Source organism: Amphibalanus amphitrite, unplaced genomic scaffold, assembly GCF_019059575.1.
Source record: "Amphibalanus amphitrite isolate SeventyFive unplaced genomic scaffold, NRLGWU_Aamphi_draft 001136F_arrow, whole genome shotgun sequence".
Lineage (NCBI taxonomy): Eukaryota > Metazoa > Arthropoda > Thecostraca > Balanomorpha > Balanidae > Amphibalanus > Amphibalanus amphitrite.
This window is the reverse complement of record NW_024882630.1, coordinates 78,899-100,535: the sequence shown is the minus strand read 5'-3', so window position 1 is coordinate 100,535 and position 21,637 is coordinate 78,899. Positions and strand designations below refer to the sequence as shown.

General features: G+C 49.9%; 1 protein-coding gene across 1 annotated transcript; it reads right to left on the bottom strand.

The window, feature by feature from the left end:
* Positions 1-378: 378 nt before the first annotated feature.
* LOC122370486 (DNA damage-regulated autophagy modulator protein 1-like) lies at positions 379-21,371 on the bottom strand. Its single transcript, XM_043346142.1, has 2 exons — positions 21,199-21,371; positions 379-1,609 (listed from the first exon to the last, which is right to left on the bottom strand). Exon 2 carries the CDS (start codon positions 1,376-1,378, stop codon positions 572-574), a length of 807 nt encoding a protein of 268 aa, XP_043202077.1. The 5' UTR covers positions 1,379-1,609; positions 21,199-21,371; the 3' UTR covers positions 379-571.
* Positions 21,372-21,637: the final 266 nt, after the last annotated feature.

Below are 21,637 nucleotides of genomic sequence, written 5' to 3'. Positions count from 1 at the left end.
GGTCAATAACGCTGTAGAAACAAAAGGAAATCTTTTTTGAAGGGCAAGTTGAATAGTTGTCAAGTTCTGGTTTTTAGGGTGCCGGGTGGTAGGTACAGACAGACACAAAAATCAGCAAAAAGTATGTGTGTGTCTGGGGGGGGGCAGTTCAAACTGCTGCCCCCCCCCCCAGCTCCGAAAGTGGGGAGGGGGCATGGCTCCCCGGCCCCCCTGTTCCTACGCCTATGCTCGGGAACATTGAAAACGAAGTTTCCCTGAAGTTCGTTGACACTGTGCCATCGTACGGACAATATAGGTGTCAGCTGCCACGAATGACGTCATCAAAGTATGTTCATTTTTGAAGACGCAATTTCCAGACATTTACCAAGCATAATATGAAATGTAATATTTTTGCGGTAAGAAATTCATTGCCAGACGCTGAAGCTGCCAAAACCTACGTGAGAGCCTCGATAGTGAACTTGGAGCCAGCGTCCTTTCAGTTTTAATCCAGTTTGCACGTGCGCACGCGCAGGAGGATGCATCAGGAACGTTCGGTAACGCACCAGACGTTACACCTGTATTTAATGTTGCATTACATGTCATCCGCTATGAAGAGGGCCGTTTTGGGCCAGTCGGGCGGCTGGTGGCCAGCGGAGGCGGCCACCACCACCGGCGCGTACACGCCGGCCGGGGCGCCCAGCCTGTGCCATAACTCGCCCACAAACGAGGCCACGAACACGGCCTGCACGACGAGCAGCGCCCACTCGCACACCGCGAACGCCGCCAGCGAGTGCAGCCGCCACGAGCCGGGCCGCCAGCCCAGACGCGCCGCCTCCGTCACGTTGCACGCCGAGTCCATGAGCTGCATGTTGGCGGCGTGGCCGTCCGGTTCCAGGGAGCTGTTGGTGAGCGCCGACACTGCGAGGCCGGCGGTGAGCGCCAGCAGGCAGCGGCGCAGCCGGCGCAGCCGCGGCTGCCAGCGCGGCGTCAGCGCCGTCAGCAGCGCGGCGCTCGCCGACCAGCTGCCGATGGCCACGGCCACACCCGCAAAGTGCAGCGTGCGCCTGCGTGCCACCGGCGTGAGGCCGACCAGCGCCGTGGCCGCCGCCGAGACCAGGCCGAGCAGCACCACGAGTCGGCCCGTCCAGGCGGGCTCGCCGCGCGCCGCTAGCAGACGGCCGACGGCCGCCGAACAGATGGCGCCCACTAGCGCGTGCAGGCACAGCAGGGCGGTGGCCAGCGCGGCCGTGGACGGACACGAGGCCGCCTGGCTGACGGTCGGCAGCAGCGGCACCAGCTCGCCGCGCCGCACCCCCACGGCGTACGGCACCAGCAGCAGCGCGCCGGCCACCACCGAGAGGGCGGCTGGTGCCAGCGCCAGCAGCCGGCCGGCGGCCATAGCGCCGCCGCGCACCAGTCGCACCCGGTCCGCCCCACACAATCGGACCCGTCGGCTGTGCAGATCCAGCAGGGCGTCCTCCACAGAGCAGGGCGTCCTCCGTCGGCTGTGCAGATCCAGCAGGGCGTCCTCAGATCCGTCCTCAGTCCTCAGATCCAGCAGGGCGTCCTCAGATCCGTCCTCAGTCCTCAGATCCAGCAGGGCGTCCTCCACAGACTACGCAGTTGTACACTGAAAGATAGAGAAAGGAGTTTTTAACATCTGCACATCTACTATACTCTTTTTTGTCGAATGAAACTCTGTATGTACATATGTGTTTCTGTCTGTTTGCACCGTGTAGAGGTGTGCTTTGACGCCGTGTGCAGGTCAAACGGTGCCGTCGAAGGGGCTGAAATTTGCACACGGTGTTGATGACGTCACGGGCACATGCAGTGTTAAGTTTCGAGTCTCGGGGCCGGGGGGTCACGTGTCACGCGCTGGAAAAATGCGTATTTCCTCAAAATTTTGCTCGGCTCTCAAGCTTGCTTCAAGGCATCGGCAGCCGGTTAAAGGTAGTGTGCCAGCTTTCCTGGACCATATGGAGTTAATGGCTCGGATAAAGAGAACCGGATTTTTAGAACTTATCCATACCTTCAAAACTCATGGAAACGTCTTAAATTCATCAAATTTTGAGTACCCCAGTGCGAAATTCGCCCTGACGGGTTGTCGGTCGTACCCCAACCACATTTCACACCACTATGAACAATAAATGCAAACACTAAAATCGCTATTACCGGTAGGCTCATCCAATCAAGTTTCGATAAACCCTGTCATGGTGCTGAGCTGGCTGCCCGGCGGTGCACGCGTATGTGAACCATGGTAGCGGGTGCGCACGTATGCGAATTGTGGGGCGTTGGCTCTGTGACCCGGGGGCTACCCGGCCGGCCTGAATACAGTTTGGACCGAGACGCCGTCTGTGACATTGGCGACGAGTGAGTGCTCCGCGGCGATGGCCGGCAGGGCGCCCGAGTTCGATGCGGACATCGAGTGTTTCGGTGCATATACGCGGCGGTTAAATCAGTACTTTGTGGCGCAAGATATCGGGAGTGATCAAGAGGCGAAGAAGCGGGCGGTGTTGCTTTGTGCGATCGGCGCAAAAACTTTCGGACTGCTGGAGGATCTAATTGCTCCAGCAACTGTAAGTGACAAAACTTACGATCAGCTGGTCAGTGTATTGCAGTCACTTCGAACCAGAGAAATCTGAAATAGTGGCGAGATTTCGATTTCATTCGTGCTTCAGGAATGACGGCGAGATCAGACAGTTGCTAATTTTCTGGCGCGACTTCGCAAACTGGCTAAGGACTGTTCTTTCGCACCGAATGTTCTCAATGAAATGCTGCGTGACCGTTTGGTCTGCGGCATACGGAACGAGTTGCTGCAATCGCGGCTTCTCAGTGAGCCGCGGCTGACGCTCCAGTCGGCGGAGCAGCTGGCCCAGGCGCACGAGTCGGCGGCAGCGAGTGCGGCTGAGCTCAGCGGCGGCGCTGAGCAGCGAGAGGACGGAGGCTCCGTTCATCAGCTGACTGGTGCCCGGGGTCCGCTGCGGCTGAGTAGCAGCTCCAGGGGTGCTGATGCTGGCGGCTCTGCTTTGTCCAGGTCTGGTGGTCGGCAGCGCTCTCAGCGGGACAGGACATCTCCCGGACCAGGCGTCAGCACGGCAGCGACCTGTTTCAGGTGCCTGAAGAACCACCGATCGGACACGTGCCCGTTCATCAACAAGGTGTGCTACAACTGTGGCCTCAGGGGTCACGTCCGAGCTGCCTGTAGAGGGAACCAGCAGCATCTCCGCCATGTTTCAGCTGATGACGACGTGTTAGCCGGACCGGACAGGCAGGAGTGTAGCAGAGAGGGCGGCGCTGCGCAACCGAGGAGTTCCAGTCCCGGGTCCGGTGAGGAGGTGTACGGCATGTTCACTGTCCGGACCGGCCTCGGTGTCCGGCGACCGCCGCTGATGGTGCCGGTAACGCTCGACGGTCAGAAGGTCGAGATGGAGCTGGACACCGGGGCGACTCTGTCGGTCTGCTCTGACGCCGGGTTTCGGCAGCTCTGGCCCTGTGGAGGACCGAAGTTGGAACCGTGTTCAGTGAAGCTGAAGACATACAGTGGTGAGCAGCTTCCAGTCCTGGGACAGGCTGCAGTAAACGTCGAGTACGACGGACAGGCTCAGCGACTACCCCTCATCGTAGTCGAAGGTGGCGGTCCCTGGCTGTTCGGCAGGAACTGGCTAGGACACATCAGGCTCGACTGGCCCTCCATCTGTCGAGTGACTGCGGAGACCCGTGTGCAGCCCATCCTGGACGAGTTCTCTGACGTCTTCAAGGAGGAGCTGGGCTGCTATCGAGGCGGCGATGTCAGCATCGACGTGGACCCGGACGTCCAGCCTCGTTTCTTCAAGCCTCGCACCGTACCGCTGGCGTTCAGGGAAGCTGTGGACGCCGAGCTGGAGGACCAGATCCGTGGCGGACTCTGGGAACAGGTACGGCACAGCAAATGGGCGGCTCCCTTGGTGGTTGTGCCCAAGGCTGGGGGTCAGTCAATACGGGTGTGTGGGGACTACCGCTTGACCGTCAACAGGGCTGCTAAGGCAGAGCAGTATCCCTTGCCGCGTGTGGAGGAGCTGTATTCAAAACTGGCGGGATGTACCATATTTTCAAAGACAGACTTGAAAAGCGCGTATAATCAGCTTCCGTTAGATGAAAAGGCTCGGGAATATCTGACTGTGAACACCCCGAAAGGTCTACTTCGACCCCTTCGGTTGACCTTTGGCTATTCCAGCGCTGTGTCGCTGTTCCAGCGCACGCTGGAAACTGTTCTGGCTGGTATCCCTGGCGTTGGGGTCTTCTTGGATGACATCGTGGTCGCGGGTGTCGATGTCGCCGCACATGACGAGGCCCTCCGGAAGGTTCTTAGAAGGTTGGAGGATGCGGGGTTTAGGGTCAACAAGGCTAAGTGTAGCTTCGGAGTCAGCAGTGTGACCTATCTCGGGCTCAAGATAAGTAGCCAGGGTGTGGAGACCACAGACGAGAAAACGGCCACGATTATGCGTGCCCCGGAACCGCATGATGCTAAAGAGCTGCGTAAGTGGCTACTTGGCTAGGTTTAATCAACTACTATGGGAAATTCCTTAGAAATCTAGCTAGTGTGTTGGCTCCGCTCTATCGTCTGTTAAAGGCAGATCAGCCCTGGCAGTGGGCTGAAGCAGAGAAGGCTTCTTTTCTGAAAGCCAAAGAGATGCTAGTTAGCCCTCCCGTGCTAGCCCATTTTGATCCCGCCCTTTCGGTGGTTCTCGCTTGTGACGCGGGGCCGGTCGGCATTGGCTGCGTGTTGAGTCAGATGACGTCACAGGGTGAGCGGCCTGTGGCCTACTATTCGCGCACGTTGAACGATACCGAGGGTAGGTACTCGCAGACTGATAAAGAGGCATTAGCTGTAGTGACCGGCGTTAAGAAATTTCACTATAACCTAGCGGGGCGAACTTTCACAATACAGTCTGATCATAAGCCGCTGATAGGGCTCATCGGAGAGCAGAAACCACTGCCCGTGATGGCGTCACCCAGGATGGTCCGCTGGGCTCTAATGCTCGGGGCCTACGACTACCACCTTGAGTACCGACCGGGATCTAAACAAGGCCACTGTGACGCGCTTAGCAGGCTGCCTTCGTACGAGAAGGTTTGTTCGAGCGTTCCGATTCCGGCTGAGACTGTCCATTTGCTCGAGTTCATCGACTCATCCCCAGTGAATGTGTCCCAGATACAGCGGTGGACCGCTCTGGATCCCGTGTTGGCAGCTGTACATCGATATGTCAGAGACGGCTGGCCAGATGCCAATAGTGCTGCCCTCAGCCCTGATTTTCAGCCGTACAGGTCCCGTATAGGTGAACTGAGTGTACAGGATGGCTGTGTGTTGTGGGGGTCGCGAGTAGTGGTCCCGCCGCAGGGACGGGGTGTCATGTTAAAATTGCTACATGAGGGTCATGCTGGGAATGTAGGACCAAAATGCTGGCCAGAATGTACGTTTGGTGGCCGAAAATCGATGACGACATTCGTGATATCGTGAGGTGTTGTGTAAAGTGTCGGGAACTGAAGGGGAGGGCACCTGGCGCTCCACTGCATCCCTGGCAGTGGCCGACACGACCCTGACAGCGAGTCCATGTAGACTATTGTTCAGCTAATGGGTGGATGTTTTTGGTGATAGTCGACGCCCACTCCAAGTGGATGGACGTCTACCCCACTCGTTCCTCCGACTCACTTATCACGATTGAAAAATTACGAGCGTCGTTTGCGTGCTGGGGAGTGCCTGCGGTGTTAGTGACTGACAACGCGCAGTGTTTCGTATCACAGCAGTTCGAAACGTTTTGCAGAGTAAATGGAATCAGGCACTTAACGACACCAAGCTTATCACCAAAGTCTAATGGCTTGGCCGAAAGAAGCGTGCAAAGTTTCAAAAACGGGCTGTACAAACAGATCTCGGGGTCAATCGAGACCAAAGTATCTCGATTTCTGTTTAGGTACCGCACAACACCACACACTACGACCCTATGTACGTATTTCCTCTAAATAACATCTCCACCTATCTAACGCCGTTTACCGTTTGTCGCTACGTTGCGCCGTTTTCGAGATCTTAGGGGGGGGGGGTTGTTTTCAACCCCCCCCCCCTGCAGTTCGTGTTCGGCTCAGACCCGCTGCAGTGCGCGTGTTAACCCGCGCGGGGCTGGGGTCTCCAGCCGAACGCGCGGGGCTGGGGGGGATAAATTTTACCCCCCTGTTATCTCCCTAACTAATGGTCCGATTTGGAAAATTCAAACGCCAATCGAAAGATCTCATCACGAATAACTAAAAACATGTACTTAATTTAAAGTTTGAGGTCAAGGTCAAGGTCAGGTCAAGGGTACAAATTGCAAGTTTCTACAGTATCGGCCTTGCACCGTAGTTGCCGAAGAATGGAGTCATGGACTGAGACTGATTGCCCAAAACGTGTTTGGGCCTGACCTTGGCCATAAGTTTGGCGGGCCAGATTTTGTACTGGACCATTTTGAGCCAACTTTGAGAAATACATAACGTACAACGGTGGTAAAATCGTTGCTATAGGTATAACACAGTTTACCCGCTCCGGGTGTGAGGGAGGGGTGTGGGGCAATGAGTGCACTGACGTGGCGCCCTCGGAGGGCCGGTATGGGATTAAAGCTCAGCTACACTAAGGGCTTGTGTGGTGCCTTCAGTTATCGGTGGCACCCTCAGAATCACCGGCGTAGGGCCCTCAGAGCCGCCGGTAAGGGAGGCACCGGTGTGGGGCCGCCATGCAGGTGCCGGTGTGGGCGATCAGAGGTGCTAGTGTGATTCTCTCAGAGGCTCCGATGAGGGTCCTTACAGGCGTTGCTCCGGGCCCTCATAGACGCTGGTGTAGAGCCGTTACAGACGGGTGTGGGGCCTTTAGAGCTGCTAACGCGAACTCTCTACAAGCCGGTAGGGGGTCTCAGTGACCGGCAAGGGGTCCTTAGGGCTTAGGCCGGCAGAAGAAGTCCTGCGGGTTCCTAAGAGACCGGCATGGTACTTTCAGACGCCGGTGGGGCCCTCAGGGTCACCGTTGTGGGGCCCTCAAAAGTCACCAGTGGGTGGCCTTTAGATGCGCAGGTGTTGAGTGGGTCCTGAGAGCCGCCGATATAGGGCTTTAATAGGCACTGGTGTAGGCACTCGGAGTTGGGGGTGTGAAACCCTCAGAGACACCGTTTTGGGCCCTCATAGGCGCCGATGAGGGTCCCATAGTTGCCGTTATGGGGCCCTCAGAAAAATAAGTGTGGGACCATCACAGGTGGGAAATGCCCCTAGAACTGTCCCCTCATAGGCCGGTAAGACCTCTCAGAGGCTAGTAAAGGCTGCAGCAGACTCTTTCCGCGTTCAGGAAATCGCATGCGAGAGCCTATTCAAATAGTTACATTGTAATTCCTCTCGCATCAATCGCTCGCGGGAGGTGCGTGCGATTGATGCGAGCGTGCTTCCATGTATTTGAATAGGCTCTCGCATGCGATTTCCTGACTGCGGAAAGAGTCTGTTTCAGGCTTAACGGGCCTTTGGAGACCACCGAGGTGTCCTTAAAGGCCGCAAGAGGCCCTCAGAAGTCGGCGTGGGGCCCTTATGGAGACCTTAGTGTGGCTATTTAGGGCCCATGAGGTGCTCTAACGAGCCCCACGGGGCCCTTCTGAGTAGAAATATGGCCATCGTTAACCCTCAGCGGTCAAATGGCGCCGCAGGGCCTCTCGGACCCGAGGGTCCCTTTGAACCCGATGGGGGGGAGGGGGTACGTGTCCCCTTAGACCCCTAGCTATGCCACTGTTTCATATGCATCATTGTCAGGTATTTTAGGCTCGCCCCCCTCCCCCCCAACTTGAAAATCGTTCCCGGGCCCCTGATAATATCAGATGTACCTAATGTTAACACAAATATCATGCATCTTAATTTGTGGTGATTTATTCAATGTATATTCTCTTAGTCACTGAATTGAGTAAGCATAGTATTTGCATGATTCACTGGGCTCATTACAGTACTAGGAGATGGACATTCTGATTATTGAGGGCCTTGAGTCAGCTGGGAATGTTTTGAGAAGGCTGGGGGTGCGTTAACCCTCGCCCATGTTGGTGCAACCCCCCCCCCTGAGGTTTTTCGGAAATAGTGCAAAAACGGCGGCGCGCAGCGCCGCCAAATTTTGGGTACCTTATGGGGCAAACCTTGCGCATCTTTTGATAAAAAAAATTGACCGGGTCATGTCAGGTCACGGAGTTATGACGTCACAAAGGGAACAGCCTCCGGCCGGATTTTCACAAACTGAGTGCCAACGCCCGAGGTTTCCTGCCGGTGGTACGGACATCGGTTGATGGATCGTAATGAAACTTCCCATGCATGTTGGGGCAAGTATTGGCTATCATATGGTATAAGAAACTTGACCGGGTCAGGTCAGGTCACGGAGCTATGACGTCACAAGAGGAACAGCGTCCGGTACTATTTTTGAAAAGCGCCCGAACCACTATTTTGCTAATTCTTGTCACCTCAATGGGAATATGCAGCAATATTAGCTTCTATAGGGAGCAAATGGACCTCCGAAATCCAAAAATACAATCAGTTTTCAAAAATTTAAATTTTAATTTTTCGAATTTCTGCCGCCGACTGTGACCTTGCCGACTTCCGGCGCTCCCAACGCGCCATTTTTAGAGCTAGGGAAACGAAATACATACCAAACGATAGAAAATTGATCAAGGAACACGATAGTGAAGGTTTCAAGTCGATATCTCCCACCGTTTTGCCGCAATCACCGCGGAAAGTTGAAAAAAAGTATATTTTTCCGAAAATTTGACCTTTGACCGGTCAAAAGTATGTCAAATGTTGACCTAGGACCAAAAAATATACCACCAATCGCGAGATCTCGGCGAGAGCAATCCGTTGGTCTTTTCCGCTAAGCTCTACGACGCTCCGTTTTCAAACGCCAAGGGGGGGGGGGTCGCACCAACCCCCCCCCCCCTGCATGGGCGAAGGTGGCAGATCGCCGTTTACGGGCGAGGGTTAAGAAGGCAGGGGGTGCTGAGCTCAGGATTGGGGGTGCTTGAGCACCCACAAAGAGATATAAAGTTACGCTTATGGTAAAAGGGCTATCATATGCGCTTTTCCGCGGCGCTGTAGCTCTATTGGTTCCCGAGTTAGCCGTTGGGAGTTTCCAAAGTTATTGAAATGGACTACATTTGACCTTTGATGACCTCTGGCGACCTGACCTTTGACCTGACCCAAGAAATGACTAAGTGTTTTCGTCCTTATTTTTGCCGCTCTTTCGAATGCCGATTATCGCGTGTCGCTACGTGGCCCAGGAGCCGAGTTAGGGGGGGGGGGGGGTGTTCAGACACCCCCGGCCCGGCGCGGAAATCGCGGAGCACCGGCCCGGCGCGGGTTAACTTATGTCATATTGATGTTTGTTTTATTTGACATAATTTCCTAATAACACCCAGACTAAAGCTATTGCTAAATGTGACTGGAGGCTACCCAACACCAACGTGACCTTCCTTGCTTCGATGTGACCCCAAGGCTGTGAACAGTAATGATCTCTGTGACTTGATATGACCCATTTGTAATTGTAGTAGTGGAAGAGCTAGTGGCAGTGGTAGTGGCAGTGGTAGAGGTAGTGGTAGTGGCAGTGGTAGAGTTTGTGGTAGGTCGTGGCAGTGGTAGAGGTTGTGGTAGGTCGTGGCATACTCGAGTCGCCACAGAAAGACCAGCGATTCGCAGCAGACACCCTAACCACAGATATGTGAGCGATAAGGCAACCAGAGCGGCGCGTCCCTGACTCGGTCAAACGCGTCTGTAGCGAGTGTGAGGCCAGAGAGATCAAACCCAACCTAACGCGCCGCTGAACCGGGGTGTGAGGCGGCGCAGTCTACCGCTCCAGTCAAACGCTGGGCCGTCGGGGGCCAACATCACTATGTAGCCGAGTGTACTAATGTAAGTACATACTTACAGCGGCGTACCGTAAAACGGGGTGTTAAGGGACAGTTTTGAGGTGTTTTGTTATACGACTCAAGAAGGGTTGGGGATAGAAGCATCAACTTGTTAGCATTTTATGTGGAATTTGGTGCTTTACATGCCCGCTACATTAACGTTTTAAAAATATATACATGCAAATTATTTTTATCATTTTTCATCACTGTCCCTTAGCACCCTGATGTGGGGTGTTAAGGGACACCTATATTATTCCAAGAAATGGTCATCAAATGCCCACGATTGGGGTGTGAAAGGGCGCACAATTTATTTATTGAAATGTTTTGCATATTCCGTCACAAAATAAGTCAGGTTCATTCACAACTAATGGCCTTTTAGCCAATTATACGTAATGCAGTTTACGCTTCTGGAAAATGTGCTAATTATAAGGTAAACAGAACCAAAAAGCACCCTTCTGTCATCAACAAAAACCCATTTTGAAGCTAGTCACTTGTCTTTATGTGGCCCTCTTTGTTTTGGCCTTTTTATGATGACATCACATTTACCTTCATCAGTCTTCATTGACTCATCATTGTAAAAGAGAGTGTTAAGCGAGTTTTGAGGTGTTTTGTTATACAACTTAAGATGTGTTAGAGATGAAAGCATGAACTTGCCAGCATTTCATGTGGAATTTGGTGCTTTCCATCCTACTGAAAGCAAACTTTATGAAAATTACATTTAGATATTATTTTTTATTATTTCTTCCCTGCCCCTTAGCACCCCACATCCACCTCAAAATATGCATGTGTCCGGAAAAGAGGAAGAGGATGATGAATGAATGGGTGGATTTGTATAAGTTTTTCAGGAAACATGTGCAATACATGTGACAATACACCTATGCATTCATTTTACCTGTACACCCACTAGTTTCTGTGGTACACACAGAGTTTTGGAGATGTCTCAGTTTTGTGAAAATGTAGCATGATTTTCAAAACCATTTTTGAACCAAATCACTTGCATGAAAAACCATCCCATTTTGTCCTATAGTCAAGAACAAAACAGTGTCAACTGCCACACTCAAGTTTTTATTTAACCTTCTCAAATTAGAAACCTAACATGACTCAAAGTTTTTCCCACGCAACTGTCCCTTATCACCCCACTGTCCCTTAACACCCCATTTTACGGTACTTAGAAAATTGCGAAGGGGAGGGGGGCAAGGATTTGGAGGGCGCCACCTCACCTAAGGAGGGTGCCATACGGTCGCGAGTTAAAAATCCTTGACGATCGCTCAGCGGGGGGGGGGGGGAGGCGTTTTTACCACGCCACCAGTTTTTTTTTTGCGTAAGTTGGTAGTGTAAGTTATGCGGTATTGATTTCGCATCGTGTGTACTCGTATTTTTGTTTTTACTCCAGGTCATAAAACGTCAAGTCATCAGCTCAACTTACGTAACTATGCTTAAGTCTTTTTTAAAGTTAGGTCACTTGAGATAACCTGGTAACCTTGCTTTTAGTGACTATGGTTTGCATTTTTTAGAGCATGTGTAAGAGCAATGTACCAAGAGGTGTGCCCAGCTCCCGCTCATCCCTTCCCTCCCCCCCCAAAAAAAAACGGAAGCTCGTAGTGGCACCTTTTTCGGATTTCTTTTAACCGCATGTCTTAAGAGACGTCCTGGTGCGAGTTAATCTCACACGTGACAAAAGGTTGCAAGTGATTGGCATAGGTAGGTACTAAGTTCCTACTAAAGAAGTGCTCTTGAAATGCTGCGCCGACGGCCGAAGGCGCGCGAAATTTTTTAAAACAATTTTTCCTATGCTTTTTAGGCACATCTTTTATGTGCTCACTGTTCAAAGCTCTTGTCACTCTTTTACCAGATTTGAAGGTGTAAAAAACCTAAGGTTTGGTGGGGCCGCTGCCACACAAACTGTATACTGTATAGGAAGCTTCGCCAATGGGTGACAATGTAAAACAGTTTATTGGCGGAGGCATACACATCAGTGGTGCGACCGACTTTGGCGAGTGTCATTTGAGCGAACGTCATTTGAGCGAACCATTTTCAGCGACTGGCAACTAAGCGGATATCAAATTGAGCGATTATAAAATATAGCGATTATCAATTTAAGCGAAAGCTATGTTTCAGCGACATCTTTTTCGGCGACTACAGTTTGAGCGACTGTCATTTTAGCGAAACACTTCATCGTCCCGTGACGGTGTATTTTTATTTTTATTTTTATTTTGCGAGCGTACGTGCAACGAATGTTTCCGGAACTTTTCATGGTTATCCGGAACTGGATGGCGGATGTCACGTTCAAAGTTCTGACATTAAGCTCCAAATTTAATGCCACATTTCTCAAAAATTCCAGCGGTTCGATTTCATCCCCCCCTGCTGTTTGCCAATAATGATGACCAAAAGTTTGTTCAGACCCTAGCGAAAAAGTCCTATAGGACTGGCGAACTGTCCTATAGGACCAATAGGATTCCTATAGGAATTTGTCCTATAGGACACTCTTCTACAGGACTCCTATAGGATTCCTATAGGATATTGTCCTATAGAACAATTTCCTGTAGGACTCAATAGGAAACCTGTAGGACACTTTCCTATAGGACACTGCCCTATAAGATACCTTTAGGAATCCTATATGGAAGTTTCCTATTGGAGACTCTCCTATAGGAGTGCTGTAGGACTCTTGTATGACAGTTACCTTTAGGATACTGCCCCATAGATAGGAGTGTTATAAGACTCATATATGATACCTACTTTCCTATAAACACCCAAGTCACCCATCTGACAATGTCCCAAGGGATTCTAAAGGTAATCCTATAGGATATGCCTATTGGACACTTTCCTATAGGAGTCCTACAGGACACTGACTATTATATATGATTCCTATAGGACTCCTTTCGCAAGCCAAACTTGTAGCAGAGGGTCTTCGCGCCAGATATACATGCATGTGAAGCATGGGATCTTTGGAAATAAAAACGACGGATGATCGATCACTGAAATTTTTGTTTGTGTGCGTATGTTGTAGTTTGCATGTGCGTGCGCGCTATATACACTATTCTGTATTCTGTATTTGGTACAGCCGTCAACAGGACATGACCAATTAATGACGCGGAGTCATATAAAAAGGTACCATCAGGTCAACTCATGCATACATGCTAAATGGATTCATATTGCTTGTGCTGTTTTTCGCGAAATTCCCCCGCTTGAATTTGGATCAGATCAGGTCCCCATGTTGTAAAATTTGTTCTTGCCCCAAGCAACGTACGAATTTCCAGATATTTGGGTGAGGTACCTGAAACATAGACTGGATCCCTTTGTGCCATCCATCGAGTTTATTATTGGTCCTTGGCATTCCTTCCATCGTCCTATCTCTCACGTTCCACATTTCAAGATCAAGGTTGCAAAATTAGGCCAGATATTTTTGTGGTTTCCAAGCTTAAAAGCAAATTTTTAATTTGCCGCGCGCAGCTTGAAGCATGACACATACCAAGCGGGTACCTATTCCAAGGGCAAGAATTCCCGAAAAGTAGCAAATGATTGACTTCCGTCGCGTTCGGTTTCGCTGTAGCTGTGTTAGCTCAATTGGTCCCCCATTGACCTCCATATATTCGCTCAATCTGGTTTCGCTGATTCTGGCCCTCGTTTTTAAGTTGATAATCGCTGTCATTGAATTCGCCGACTTGACAATCGCTGAAAAAGTCAATCGCTTAAATTGATAAACGCTGAAAAGGCTTCGCTCAAATGTCGTTCGCTGAAATGACGCTCGCTCAGGTGTCGCAGAACCACACATCAGATCACCGTATCGGATTGGTACTGGAGCACGAGATGCGTTAACGCAAGCGCACAACGAAAAGGCGGCATCATCAGAAAGATAAACCATAAAAGGACTGTTCCTCATGAGATCGATTAGCCTCCTCGGGATTCTCATCCAAATTACCTCAGACCAGCCCTCATGGCCTTCCCACAGATGCATATAATTGTTGAGTACCTACATCACCAGTTTCAATCACCGAAACTTCAGATGCCTGCTGTTGCGGCCGAACTTATTACTTAATCGTGATCCATATCATGGTGTGTCAAAAGTGGAAATAGCCGGTGCCCTCTTGCAACCCGGCAGCCCGCCGCCATAATAGAGAAATGCTTTTTGTCGCTTTTTCGCTCCTTTAAGTCACTTGATCTAATTAGAGCTTAACTAGGAACGAGGCGGATCACTTGGACGTATTCGGGAGCCGAATACGTTGTTTTGGAGTCAATACCTGGGAAACCCAGGCATTGGCATAGGTAGGTTTTAAGATGCGATCTTTGATGCGCCCAATGCGAGTTTTTAAGAGTCTACATGCCCAAATTAACGTTGAGCGCGACCGTTTTCGGTCGGTGGTTTTCCGGGACCTTGTGGCGAAATCGCCTTATTTATTCAACCAGGGTGGACTAATTTGCTTAACTGGGAATAAGGCGTTGAAGAGAATTATTCAAGGAATAGAACTGTGTAAACATATTTTTTTTGCACTGTTACAACTGTATCCGCCCTCGAACGATAAATATTGTTGACGCACCAGCAACACATCCCGTGGAATGCGTTTGGACTTGGCTGGATCTAATATTAGCGAGTATCTGCTAATGCAGCTTCTTTGCTTGCACAGTATGCACACACACACATACAATGCTTCCTGCCCTTGGATTATTCCTCACTTGAATGAAAATTTTGTTATAATAACTATTCCAAGCAGTTGACAGATTTTAGTGCAATGCAAAGTCCGAACCGTCCCGCGCCGGCAGTCTCCCAGGCGGTGCGTAACGGCCGCCGCGCCGCCGCTCTGGCAGGGTGTTTGACTTTATATCCCTGTTGTTAGAAAAGTTGTGGACCGATTGACTTGATTCTTGCATGACAAGATCCGCCATTCAATTCTTAGCAGGTAACGAAAATTTGACGTCAATTGCACGATCCGCCGCCCATATTGCGGTACTGCCATCTACTGACAAGGCTGGAGAACCAAAGCCGTGCGGCTAGTTACCGTAAACCGGGGTGAGTTGATATGGATTTTGAGGTTTTTCTATATTTCTTTAAAAGCCACATTCATTTACGGAATTCTTTTTGTGCCAGTTTCATGGCACATGCCTTGGGGAGGCAATCAGCAAAAATGAATAAAAAATGTATATACTAAGCCCCTTTTTTAAAACGCCAAAGTTCATATCAACTCACCCCCTGGGGGGTGGTGAGTTGATATGGTTTTGGATTTATCAAGATTTCTCGGCTAAAGAAGCTCAGAGGTGAGTTGATAAAATGCCAGTGTTTAAGAAAAGGATGAGAGAACACATCCTGAAAGAAACCATCAGAAAAATGGTAGTAGTTTGGCAGCAGACCTCACATTCATGAAAACGCAATCATGTCCAACACAGCGCTATCTAAATAGCTTGATTTAAGCAGCATCATTTTTTTGCTTTATGATGCTTAGTTTTACTTAGAACATTCTGAACTTAGCTAGTCACGTGTCCTCAAGCCAACGGTATCAAAACTACCAATATATTTTGGAATTACAAGTGTATTTTCTTGTAATTAAAACACATTGTCAGTTGCGGGTCAAGGTTGATATGCCTCTTACAGAGATAATGGATTGAAATGAAAGAATACATATGCTTCTGAGCTTTTGTTGGCTGGTAGTCAACAAAATGTCAATGAAGTGAAGTGAAGCGAATCTAATTCGGACTGTATTCCATCAGGTGAAATAAGCGACATAAAACAAAATTCGGCATCAAAAGACAAAATTAACCCTCGCACTTATAGGCGGTCGAACGGACCACCTCGGCTTTTCGCACATAACTCGCGCAAAAAGCGGCCGATCGCGACGAAACTTTCAGTAACTCTCGAGTTTATCAATTTTACACATGTTTTAAAAATTTCATGACCCTGATCCAAATGGCTTTTGACTTGTTACCTGATTCTCGAGACCATGCTTAGCCGGAATCGCGATTTGGCGTATGTCATCTCACATTATCCGCGCATTTCCAGTCTTTTTGTGATTGTAACGTCCAAACATGTGAAATGATGTTGGTCCCATGCAGTATTGTGGGGTCAACTGTCAAGGTCACCTGAAGGTCAGGTCAGGTCATTGACCTTTGGTGACCTCGGTTCACTTTTTGGAGTTTTACATGTTCCTAGGGTAGTTTTTTTCGGGCCGATTTCGAATTTAACATGCATTTGATCATTTGCGAAGTAGTTTTAGTGCCTTCGTAACATGTTACGACACCGTCAGTGGTAGTTGACACTTGACACTCCCTACGGATAGCCGGCAGGACACCTACTGGTTGACCTGACGTGACCTGACCTGGCCTAAATGTACGAAGACATCTGTGATCAAAACTAACATGACATTCGTGATCAGCAACCCCCAAAAAATAATAACAACCTCGCTTTACGAACTTCAAATAACCCCCTTTTTTCCAGACTTCTGGGTAATTGACCTGACCTGGAAGGTTAACCAATGACTTAGGACCTTAAAGTTGGTTATCATCGGCTTCCTCGCGTCTCGGGCAACACGCTCGTTTTTTTTCCGCGAAGCTCTAGCTCCATCAGGGGCCAAACGACGATGGGATTCCAACGGACCCCCCCCCCCCTATACGTTAGACGCTGGCAAAACACGAATACGGGCGAGGGTTAAAACACCAGTCAATTTCTTTATGTTGTTTGTTCCATTTCATTTTGTCACTCATTCTCGGTTGGTAACTGCCAAGCAAGAAAACTAATCAGTTTCACGAGATCAGAATTCCCGCGCTGTTAGCCATACAGAAACGACAGTGCTGTTTTTTCGAATTACGGATAATTATAACATTTTTTAATATCTATGTATGTATATACTATATAGGTGTTCTATAGTGTTCTTTTGTAGCTTGTAGGGAGCCATCTTGTGACTTGACAGGGAGTTGTGCTGTGCCTTTTTGCATGTTAGGCATGTCCACAGAAAAAAAAAACACTTCGGGGTCACTAATGTTAGTTGTCGGACCTTCGTCACAGTCTTCAGTTGAGGTGTTTGTTTCGCAATCGCGTATCGGCCAGTTACTCTCCGGCCGTCGTCAGGTGTTTTTTGACCCTCAGAAGGACGTGGATGTTGGTGGCGTTGCGCCGTACGCGTCATACCGTTCGAAAGCTCCTGTAGTCAGCGGGAATCGAACTCGGGTTTCCCCGGTGATGGTCCACGGTTCTAAGCACTCCACTATCGAGGCAGATATGACTACCGCCAGAGAAGTTACTGGCTGAAACGTTGTGAAACTAACATCTCAACTCAAGACGGGGACGAAAGTCCGACAACTAACATCAGTGATACCTCGTCTCATGAATTCAGAAAAACTAAAGCTTTTGGGGGTTGCTGGGGTGATGTGGGGAGAGAAAAGGAGAAGAGTTGGTCTAATTGACTTTGTCTTACCTGCAGACCCATATTTCATGCTAATTTGCATGCATACCAGCCTGGTATCAGCCCTTATCATGCGTATCAACTCACCACTTGATGGCATATCAACTCACCACCTGTCACTTTTCTTAAAATTATAAAAAAGCGTTGTTATAGGTGAAACCCAAAACTACCTGGGATCAACAGGAAATTGATGGTAGATTCTTTCCCACTGCATGTTGTTCCATGAATATCCACCGTCTCTGCTGTAGGGTGGGGACTTTTCCTTAGTTTCAAAATCAGAAGAAAAAAAGGACTTTGAAAAAAGTAATGTGTTAAGAAGGCACTGCACCACATGCATGCCTTTCTCAGCAATATGCATCACTTATTGGTTGCTTCACTTCACAAAAAAAGAAAACTGAAAATTGGTTTACAAATGGATGAGCAGCACACATTTTAACATTTTTCGAGCAATTTATATCAACTCACCAACCCATATCAACTCATATCAACTCACCCCGGTTTACGGTACACTTCTGACACACCATGAGATGTCACGATGCACGTAAAGCAAGATCAATCCATAACCCGCGCATGAATGAGGTATTTTCCATAACGCGAGTGACGGGGGGGGGGGGGCTCTTCAGAGCCCCCTTTCTATCTCCGACACTACTGGCCCGATCGTCAAAATTCAAAGGGCGTCTGATAGCCCTAGAAAAACTGTCGAACAAAACCTATTTTCATTGACCTCGAGGTTACCGATGACGTCACAGGTCAGGTCAAAGTGAAAATTATCGGCATTTTTGCTTGTTCACAATTTATGCTCTGACCGCCGGCTGACAAGTCCGATCAGGCTCATTTTTGGTTTAAGCACTCCTTGATAAATGCCTTAGATACCCTGAAGGTACGTAACTTTTACTTCGAATTTTTCAGGTGAAGGCCAGGTCATCCTAGGTCACGAACATTGTATGTCATGTTTCGGTCGCGTGACGCATGTTTTATGGTCAATTTTTCTGGTATATTTCGAAAACAATGTCGTCTGTGTCATTTGAGGTCATTTTCAGCTGAATTTACCGGAGGTCAGGTCACGTTCAGGTCAGAAAAGGTCAAATTTTGAAAACTATTTTTTTTCAACAAAAATGTTGCCTATCTGCCTATCTGCCTATGTAGTTTGAGGCGAGCTCAGGAACACGATGGTGCCATTTATATTGCTGTACGATGTCAAAAACGTACTAAAAATGAGTTTGAAGAATATGTATATAATTGTAAAATTTTGACAATAATGCTAATAACTTTGCTTTTATGAAGATATTGGGCTAAAACTTACTAGAGTAGTTAATTAGTGTGTGTTCTATCACACATTTTCCAGTTTTTGCGAAAAATCAAAACTTTATATTACTTGTATGCCGCTGACGAAGTGACCATAATACAGTCACGAAACTGTCCGGAAAAGCCGAGTACTTTAATTCTATTACTATATACTTGCTGAGAACTATTAAAAAACAAAAGATAGATTTTTTGTTATTACGAGCGAGCGAGCGCAGCGAGCGAAGCGAAGTCTTTTCAATATAACGGAAAAATCTCAGTATGAGCGGCCCGGCCCGGCCTGTAACGCTTTTGAGAGGCTTATATCTCAGCAACCGCTGGACCGATTGGCCTGCGGTCTTTTTTGCTGGGTAGCCCCATCCCTTCTACCCCGTAATTGACTACTTTTGATACATCTCAATGACCGTCGTGGCACGTGCCACGTGAAAAGTCAAGGGTGTTCAAGCAGTTTTGCAAAAGTAATGATTTTGAGAGGCCCATATCTCAGCAGCAGCTTGAGCTGCTGTAATTTGTATAGTCTTGCGGTAATTTGTATAGGGTAGCTGCATCTCTTCTACCAAAGGTCGGATACTCTTGATCTATGTGAGTGACCCCCACTGCACGTGCAAAATACAAAAAGAAGAGGTGCCAAATTTGTTCCCATTTCAGTAACTCGGTAATTACTGGGGCGAGTTCGCTGAAACTTGGCATACAGGTAGGCACCCACCAGGCACTGCATTCCCATGTGTTGCGGTTAGGGTGCTACTGCACGTGCGCACGTGCAGGGGGCTCTTCCAGATCTCGAGAACGGCTGGGCCGATTGCGCTCAAATTTGGTACACGGTTGGAGACCGGTTAGTAGGGTGCCGTGCAAAAGTCAGTTTGGACCCCGTCTGCACGTGCGCACGTGCAGAATGCCGCTTCCAGATCTCAGGAACGGCTGGGCCGATCGCGTTCCAATTTGGCACACCGCTAGCGACCGGTTAGAAGGGTGCTTTGCACAAGCCCGTTGGAAGTACCCTCTCGCCCTTCCGCACGTGCAGGGCTCAATATCTCGCTCACTCGTTCTTCGCCCAAAAGGCGTTTTACTGGTTGTAAAAATATTTTTTTTAAATTTACAAAATTTCGAAAATTTGAGATAGCAGTTTGATAACTATAAACTAGTGTATTTGTAGTCCACTGATGCAAAGAAATTGGATCTAGCTTTAAAACCAAGCTCTTGAGAGCGTTTGCCGTAATTCAATATTTTGCATCAAAATCGGCCGACATGGCCAAACTATGGCAGCTAAAAAGTTGAAATTTTAACACAAGGTGTCAAATTGATGCCGCTGAGGGTACCGCAAGTTTTGTGTTGATCTATCAAACGGTTTAAAAGATATTGCCGAAAAACTGGAGAGGGGCTTTGTAGAGCCCCCCCCAGGCATGCGTGGGCTAAGACCAGACATGTTTTATGCATTGTAGAGCGTAGATAGTTTTGGTATGCCTACTTCATTGCGCTGAATACACGTTTATTTGTGGCAGTCTTCACAGGCAAGACATCAATATGTGCAAGAGAACGGCTAAGTTGGGAAACATGCCAAAGGAGTAGATAAATGATAGGAGGGCAGCGATCAACGGAGGTGCCAATAGGTAGAAGGACTGCGATTGACAGGATGGCGCTAATATGTAGGAGAGCCCCGATCGACACCCCGAGTTTCCATAGGAGGGCACCGCTAGGTAGGAGGGTGGCGAGCAGCAGGAGGGCGCCAATGGGTATAAGGGCGGTGATCAACAGGAAGGCGCCAATAGGTAGGAGGGCCCCGATCAACAATCAACAGGAGGGTGCCACCAGGTGAGGGGGCGGCTAGAAACAGGAGAGCACCAATAGATAGGAAGGTGGCGATCAACAAGAGGTCGCCAATAGGTAGGAGGGCGGTCATCAACAGGAAGCCGCCAATGAGTGGAAGGATGACGATTAATAGGAGGATGGCAGTGGTGAGGAGGGAGCCTTTGCCCAAGAGGATGACATTGAACAGGAGGGGACCTGTGAGGAGGGCGATCAACAAGAGGGCGCCAATGGCTAGGAGGGCGGCGATCAACAAGAGGGTGCCAAAAGGGAGGAGGGCGGCCGATCACAATTTCACATGAGGGCGCAATGGGTAGGACGGCGCCAGTAAATATGAGGGCGCCGACCAGCAGCAGCAGAAGGGCGGTAATGTGTAGCATGGTTGCGATATACAGGAGAGCGCCTTCGGGTGAGAGGGCGCCTATTTTCAGGAGAGCACCAATAGGTAGGAGTACGCCGATCAAATGAGGGCGCCAGTGGGCAGGAGAGCAGCAATCAACAGGCTTACATGGGCGACTACCGCTACGCTTAGAGAGCTACAGCCAACAAATGCGGTTGGAGGGTGCCCGATGGACATATCCAACCGTATTTGGAATAGCGCTCTCTGAGGGCGCCCTGCAACCGTGTTTTCTCTGTAAGCACATTCGCGAGGGCGCCTTTGGCGCTCTCCGGTCGCGGTTGTTTTTCGATTCGATTCAATCACAATTGCATTTGCGATTGGAGGGCGCCTCCCTCCAATCGCAAAGGGCGCATTCGGCGCCCATGGGGGGCATGGCCCAGTGCCCCCCCCCCCGCCTACGTCCCTGCATACTTACACTGCACCAAAAGACAGACCACTTCGCCCCAAAGTCAGAGGCTCACAGCAGTAGGTGTGAGAGCTGACGGCTGGTCACCTCGAGGCGCTGCATCCTACTGCGCGCGCAGTGCCGACTCGACTGGTGGACGGGCGGCGTGTTAGTGCTGCCGACTGGACTGTTGAGCGCTACCGGCGCGGCCCGGCTCTGCGCCGCGCCGACCCGGTCGGCCGGCGCGCTGCTGACGTGTCGTGACCCGGTCGGCCGGCGCGCTGCTGACGGGTCGTGACCCGGTCGGCCGGCGCGCTGCTGACGTGTCGTGACCCGCCGCCCATCAGCGAGCCAGATCGAGGGTGTTACTGCGCGGCCCGAGCTCGGCCGCCGCCGCAGATAGGCCACGGCGCGGCTCCCTCGGCCCTCCACACAGTAAACAAGGCCCCACCACCAGTGGGCACTGCCT

Excerpts from the sequence above, each read along its gene's own strand:
- LOC122370486 (XM_043346142.1), bottom strand. The coding sequence starts at position 1,378 with ATGGCCGCCGGCCGGCTGCTGGCGCTGGCACCAGCCGCCCTCTCGGTG.